At 38.2% G+C, this 8063-nt stretch overlaps 1 protein-coding gene across 1 annotated transcript in view; it reads right to left on the reverse strand.

Annotated features, from left to right (window-relative positions):
• Nucleotides 1–1887: 1887 nt before the first annotated feature.
• The window catches only part of FKBP6 (FKBP prolyl isomerase 6), a gene marked incomplete at its 3' end in the record, with an annotated part of 13493 nt that continues 7317 nt past the window's right edge, over nt 1888–8063 (reverse strand). The window contains 4 exon segments of the mRNA XM_015814837.2: nt 1888–1979; nt 3801–3910; nt 5342–5536; nt 7039–7158. Coding sequence (XP_015670323.2) covers nt 1888–1979; nt 3801–3910; nt 5342–5536; nt 7039–7158 — 517 coding nt within the window.

The raw sequence follows: 8063 nt of genomic DNA on the forward strand, positions 1-8063 counted from the left end.
CACAAGTCTTAAAGTTGCCACGTTTGAAGACCCCTGGACTACAGTCTTCCCTCAAATACTGTTTTGTTTTGTCCCTGAGATCAAGTTCAATTTATCCTTAGTCTACTTAGCACTAATTTGTTCACAATTCTTTAGCTGGATGCCGGTTTTCAAAATATCTGAGAAATGCAAACCAAATGCATTGTTGCATATTTGGTATAAAACCACATGTAGCATTTGCCATCTCAATTTTTTTTTAAAAGCTGCAGTGTATGACCTTCCAATTTTCATCTCCGAAATGTGTGCTGGTACGCAGATAAGAAACCTCTACAACAATGTTGAGGTTCAGTATTGAAATCTTGTCATTTCATACGAATGGTTCAAATTTAAAGACTTCTTTACACTTAACTGATTAAAAAGAAAGAAGCACAGAAGAAGAAGCCCTGCAGCTGTCCTGAGAATCATTTGATCAATTCGTCTTGTTCATTCCCACCCAGCAATTACAATCAAAAAGGATTTCCAGAGTACGGATGAACTGGTTTTCACAGAATTACTAGGAGTCAAGCTCAAATCCTAAACACCATTACTTTACTTAGATATCAAACCTCTGAATAAAAAAGGTTAGCGCTATCTTGCCTTCTCTCCAAATCTACTTTCATTTAACAAATTCCAAATAGAGAATTTAGGTGTTAGCATTATTGCTTAAACTGTCACAAACAGTTAAAATAATCAACATTTTCAAACTAAGGTCAGTGACTGACCAATAGGCCTAACCTAGTCTACATGCTTAGTCTATAATGGGATTTAGTTATAGTAAACTATGGAAATAGCCATGGCTAATATTACTATCTAGCAAGAATAGACAGCTGCCAATTATTCCAGATAGTTAAAGAAACTATAAAAAATGAAAACACTGTTTGATTCTTATGCAAAGGTGATTAACACTTCGGCCATTTAAATAGAATGACAGGTGGGTGTGATGGGGATTTGATAGCAAAGCAACATTTAAGTCTAAGTACAGATTAGGTGAGACCTGTCTCAAAAACAGTAATTGTGAGAGGGACCTTGGAGTCCTAGTGGACGATCACTTGACCACGAGCCAGCAATGTGCAGCAGCAGCCAAAAAAGCTAATACAATCCTGGGTTGTATAAACAGAGGCATAGAACCAAGATCACGTGAAGTATTAGTACCGCTTTATAAAACCCTAGTGAAACCACACCTGGAACACTGCAACCAATTTTGGTCACCATACTACAAAAAAGATGTTGATACCTTGGAAAAAATTCAGAGAAGAGCAACTAAGATGATCAAACCTGGAGACTAAAACATATGAAGAATGGCTGCAGGACTTGGGTTTGGCTAATCTAAAAAGAAGAAGAAATAGGGGTGATACGATAGCAGTATTCCAGTATTTGAGGGGCTGTCACAAAGTAGAGGGCGTCCAACTATTCCCCAAAGCACCAGAGGGCAGGACAAGAAACAATGGTTGGAAACTAATCAAAGAGAGAAGCAACTTGGAATTAAGGAGAAAGTTCCTAACAGTGAGGACAATTAACCAGTGGAACAGCTTGCCTTCAGAAATCGTGGGCGCTCCATCACTGGAGGTTTTTAAGAAGAGACAAGACAGTCACTTGTCTGAAATGGTATAGGTTCTCCTGCTTGAGCAGGGGGCTGGACTAGAAGACCTCCAAGGTCCCTTCCAGCTTCTATTCTATTCTATTCTATTCGTTGACTAACTGCAGAATAAATGAATGGCATGCTCTTGTCAAGGTGCAAGGCACTGTCTGATCTATGCAATTGTCATGCATAAACAGATATGTGTATGCATAAGAGAGAGTAAATCTTCAAGATGCAATCCAGAATCACATAAAGACCAGTACCTCCAACTCTCCAAGCAATCCTATTACCTTCCAAGTTTGTTTTTGATGAATGAGAATTCAGTGAGGCAAACATCTTACAGCACATCTCCTTCTCTTTCACCATGTAATCTCTGTAACAGCTGCAAGTTAAAGCAAATTGTTTCAGCACTGGAGTGCCATCAGTTTGTTTTTAAAAAGCAGACATTTTGAAACAGAGTCTAAACATGCAACTGTTTACTCTAGAACTAGAGAACTGTGTGAGTGTGGCTAATAACATCAAGAACTGGGTTTTGCACTTAGTTTAATGAGCCTTAAAATCAGACTGATTTTAGTGCAATATTCATCAGGAGCCACAAGAGAGGTCTCCAGCTGAATATAATGAACATCATTTAATGAAATTTAATAGCTCTATTCTCATTTATATTATTTTTATTTATAACAAAATTAATTTAATAATTTAACAGCTGAATATGTTGTGCATCATTTAAACTGTATTAATACATTTCCAGTGGCCAATAAAATGACCATTTGATAAATGACCCTTTAAGCATGAAATTCCAGAAGACTCTCTATGTTTGTAAAGCAGAAGCAAAATATTTGCTAAACAAAGAAGCCAGTTGTGCTAAAAGCCAACCAAAACCGTGCCTGTTCTCTTGTGAGTAGGTTTGCAAAAGCCTTTAGCTGAAAGAACCAATGAAATTCTCCTTCTAGCCTTCTGTTGAAAGGCTATAAAGATAGTTAGTATTAAAGTGTCCTGTCTAGCATAAGGGGAAAATGCATTTTAGTCTGCCCAAATAAAGGCATTTTTCCAGCTATGTTATCCAGAAAAACCAAGTGAACTTAGCAAAGAACAGAGCGGGAAATCATCTAAAGAAACAAGCAAGGAGCTTCAGAGGGATGGGGGAACTTTCCCATATCGTAAAACAGTGATGGCGAACCTTTTAGAGACCGAATGCCCAAACTGCAACCCAAAACCACTTATGTATCGTCGGGTGCCGGGTGGGCGTGGCCCATTGGGTGGGCCTGGCTGCGGTGGTAACGGCAGACTGGGTGGGACTAAAAAGTTCAATCAATCAATTCCAACTTTGCGAGATCTTTTTTTTTCCTGCGAGAAGTTGAAATTGATTGATTGAACCTTTTTTTTTTTTGCACACGGGGGCAGAGGCCTAAAGTGAAAAGGTTTTATAAAACTCAGCTGAAGGCCTAGGACTGGGGCAATGGCATGCGTGCCCACAGAGAGGGCTCTGCGTGCCACAGGTTCGCCACCACGGTCCTAAGAGAAGTGTTTCCAAACTCTGGATAAGTGAAACAGATTTTTATTGGCGTTTGATCAATGTTTCAATGGGCTTCACCATCTGAAGAGATTTAACCTACAAGAAGTCCTCACTTAATAACTGGTCACTTAATGACCATTTGAAATTATGATGAACCACCCTAGAGCTGCTTATGACCTGGGATTCAAAGTTCCGATCGCCACACATCTCTCTGCAGTCATGTGATCACATTTTAGGTGCTCAGCAACCGGCTCACATTTACGGTCATTTGCAGGACCTGTTTTGTGACTATAATTTTCAGCTTTTTTTTCCTGGTTTCCAGCAAAAATGTCCATGCTAATAAAGTGTTTGCTTCACAACCACCACAAAAAGGACATAAAATCGGGTATGGTTACATAGTGACTTTTTTTAACAATTGCCACAATTACAACTACAACTCTGAGCTCACTTATGGTTGCAAGTTGAGGATCACCTGTACTTTGTAGCAAACTAATGCTATTTCTGCCTATTTGGTATGCTCACTTATTCAGTCCAATATACTTTTAATCATTAGAAGAATACTGAGGATTGAATAGCTTACAAGGAATACATTTGAACCATTACCATGAATCTAAGTGGTAAGTGAATGAGTTTCCACTTCAGCTAATTTATTAAAAAAATATAGCAGTCAAGTAAGTGCTCTATCACCTGGCCAGCTTTTTCAATTCTTTGTTAATATCTTGGTTGAAGGGCTGTTCTTTCTGAGCTCTTACCAGAAACTCTCGGGCTCTCTCATACTCTGTCAAATAAAGGCATGCCTGGAAATTAAGAATACAGAATGTACATAAATTGCAATTGCAGTTTGATCACTTCCCTTGAAGAGTAAAACAAGGTAAAGGATTTATTTTTTTGGCCAGGTTCATACAGCAAGCTGAAATTCTTTGCAATTCTGCCTTATTGATTGTAATCTAGAAGTCTTGCACATAATGATAGGTTCATACAATGGACACATCAGTTTTGAGAGCATGTTGCAGACACATAAAGAATGAGGGCTATACAGTGTGGGGAGGGGGAACTTATCATAAAATAGTACATAGCGAGACAATCAAATCAAAGTCAAATTGTTTATGTCAAATTGGATATATTTACAAGCAAAGCAGAGATCTGCAGTCACTAAGCATCCATGGTCTCCACATTAGTACCCATTTTTAAAAGATGGGTTTAATATTGTGTAAATCTAGTTATTGTGGTTTGTAAATCATGGGTCACGGTTTAACTGGTTGTGCATTCCCAGAAATTGTATTTAAGTAAGAATTGTTTTAATAAACTGTGGATTAGATATGTAATTTAAATCATTGCTTAACTACTTTTGTTTGGCTTTCTGTCAACAGATGTTCACTAGATTAGAAACAGAAAAGCAAAAATATTAACATAATTTCCAAAGTGAGATTTCTGTATAAGAAAAGCAAAGCAGAAATAATTAGACATCACATACTAGAATGTAATCTGTAAAGAGTAAAGCAGATTCTCCGTAAAATTGTTTTACTGTTAAAATTATTTACTTTAAATCTCTTCATATATTGATGAAATTCACAGACACTGTCTAATTATCTCATGGTGAATAAACTTGGGAAACTTTTCACACCCACATCCTAAAATGAGGATTGTTGTGCCAATTTCAGTGGTCTTTAGTCAATTTACAATATGAAATTTACAATATGAAACACCAAGTAATTATGTAAGATGATGCTGGAAGAAGCTGAAACATTTTAATACACTCTTAGTTCTTGGTTTCCATTACTCAAACCTGCCCTAACAATTTCCTAGCAGGAAGGAAAGCTAGTCTGACTTATTAAAAAAACTCTCAAGAATTCTGCCAGATATCTATATAAATAAAAATGTAAATGTTCGTTTGTTCAAAATCTTAAATCTCCAAAAGTTCTTCACCAATTGCTTTGAAATTTTGACACAACGTTGCATTCGAATACGCACGTGTTTTTATATATCTACTATTATATAGATGTCACACCTGTGACAGGTAAAAACATGTTTTTGAAAAACAGCGCCATCTGTTGGACGTAATATCTGCACAGACAATGGAACAACAAAAAATACTGTATACCCACAAGCATTGTGAAATTAAACATATTAGAAACGTGCGCTTTCTCTTTTCTTTCTTTTCCATTTAACCAGCAATGCGTGGCCGGGTACAGCTAGTACAAAATGGAAAAAAAAACCAACCTCCTTACCTGGCCACATCTGAAGAGGGCTTTAGCATTCTTTTTATCTAGCTCTAAGGCTTTTTCGCCATAGACTAGGGCTCGATCTGGACGCTCCAACTTCAAGCAAACAAAAGATAAGTTCAGGAAGACCAGAAGCCTGGCAGCATCAACTTTGTCTTTTCCAGTCTCTTTGGCACATATACGATTGAGTACTGAAAAAGCCTGGTGAATAGAAATAAAACAATAAGCTTACATCAGCAAAAAGATCTGTGATAGAGAATTGCTAGAAATGCTCCCGTTAGACAAATGTACTGACTGCCGTATGTGTTGGGTTGTATGGATGCTGACTTGGGAGACAATTCAAATAAATGTTTATGTATTATTTATTAAAGGTTTTATCCTACCTTCTATTAAGGACCCCAAGAGGACCGCACTTTTTTTTCTCACAACCACTCCTTCAGGCTGGTTGGGCCGAGAAAGAATGAATGGTCCAATCACCCACTGGGCTTCTACACTAGCACTAGAGCCTGGGTTTCTTCAACCATCTTAACTCTATACCACACAGGCTCTTTTAAATGATAATTTTCTTGTTTCTTCTGTGTAGCTGTCCCCCAATCTTACTAACTTTGGGAAAAAGACTTCAGAAAATTCACAAGTGGTCAAACAAAAATCATTCTTTTCAAATTCTGGTCAAGGTTACCAACATTTAATAAATGATGATTCCAATCAATTGTGACTTTTTCACATAGCTTTGTATTTTTAAAAGACTATGATAGAACCATACTAACTGCAAGATAGCATATATAAAATCTGATGTTTTTAATTAGAACTTCCAGAAAACAGCATTTTCTAGAGCTTACATATATAGAATCATAGGGCTAGAAGCAACCTTGGAGGTCTTCTAGCCCACCCATCCCCCCCAGCTCAAAGCAGGAGACCTTATTGTATCCTAGACAAATCACTGTCCAATCTTTTCTTGAAGACCTTCAGCAATGGAGCACACATAACTCTGGGAGGCAAGCTGTTCCACTATTTAATTGTTCTTATTGTCAGGAAACTTCTACTTAGTTCCAGATTGGATCTCTCTTTAACAAGCTTCCACCCATTGATTCAAGTCCTACCCAAAGGTGCTTTGGATAATAAGTCAACCCCCTCCTCCCTGTGACTGCCCCTCAACTACTGGAAGACAACTATCATGTTACTCCTAATCCTTTTTTTTTGGGGGGGGGGGTTAGGTTAGACATAACTAGTTCCCTTAACTGTTTCATCATACGGTTTAGCCTCTAGACCAGACATGTCAAACTCGCGACGTCACGTGACGTTGCGCAACGTATCGGAGTTTTGCCATTGCCGGCAATGGGATGGGCGTGGTTTCCCGATGATGCGTCCGGCCTGCTGGCCGGCAGTTTGACACCCCTTATCATCTTTGTTGCTATTCTCTGCACTCTTTCTAGAATCTCAGTATCTTTTTTGTATCATGGCAACCAGAACACAGTATTCCAAATGTGACCTCACTTATGCTGGGTAGAGCGGTACTATCACTTCTTGTGATCTTGATGCAATCCCTCTGTTGATGCAGCCTAGGACTGCATAGGCTTAAAAATGTTCACATTTTGGCGTGAATAGGAAGAGAAGATTTTTGTGTAGGATATACTATATACTTCTATTTTAAATTTCTAGGAGTAATTTGTGATTCATTCCCGTATTCCACGAATGTTACTTACCCGCTTGTACCTCTCCTTGGCATCCATGAAACGTGTCTGACGGAAGAGGTAATTGCCAAATTCACGTTCCGTTTCTGCTACCTTTATAATTTTCTCCAGTGGAAATCTATCCTGCTGCTCCTATGCAGAGAAGCAACAATCTAGTTAGAGAAACTAGTCCCAAAAGTTATAAATTTAAGCTAGAATTGTTATACTGGAAACCTACACAAGTTAGTTCTCTAAAGCCCTAAATGGCTTAAGACTGCCTCTCCTACTACAAATCTGCCCAATTTTTAGGGACCATTTTAATTATATCCCATTATCAGAAGCTCAGTGGTATTGTGGACATACTGGTAGGAGAGGGTCTTGTCCAGAATATGGAATGCTCTCTACCAAGCAAGGTATATTTGGCCCACTCTTCCAGCATTTAGAAAAATGCAAAAATGTATCCTTTTTTGTTAAGGTGTCATTGCTAACTGATTTAACTCATTTGACTTGCATTAATTAGCCTTTTTGTTGTTTGACATTTATAAGTCAGAATGTAAATTTAATCATGACTGATATGAAGATATCATATCAGCTGAAGTAGAAAATGTATAAGTAAGCGTATGCGATTTTGTCTCCTACAAACAGGATATAAAAAGGCAGCTTAATTGCTAATATTCATCTTAGACTTAGAACAACTGTAATGGGGAAAACACTGGCATCACATGGGAATTTGGTTTCATTTTTCTAATGCTGCAGAAATTAGGAAGACTTGTCTTTACAGAATGTGGAGGTGAGAGACAGATAAAGGTGGTGATGGAAAACTGTCCCTTCTGACATGTGCCCCTCCTCTCTGCATCTAAACTTCTCCTCTCACATCTCCATAGCGATGTGAAAGTGCGTAGCTCTGTGTGACCTTGCTTGTCTGATAACAGCTCGGATCAACAACGGTGCTATGGCCCACTTTTCCCTCTTTCTGGCCTCTTACTTTCTATCCTTAAGCATTGGTGAGTAGATTAACCAATGAAGTGCTCTTGCTGGGCTGTTGCCATGTTATACCT

This window comes from Protobothrops mucrosquamatus, unplaced genomic scaffold, assembly GCF_001527695.2.
Source record: "Protobothrops mucrosquamatus isolate PMUCROS unplaced genomic scaffold, P.Mucros_1.0 scaffold286, whole genome shotgun sequence".
NCBI lineage: Eukaryota > Metazoa > Chordata > Lepidosauria > Squamata > Viperidae > Protobothrops > Protobothrops mucrosquamatus.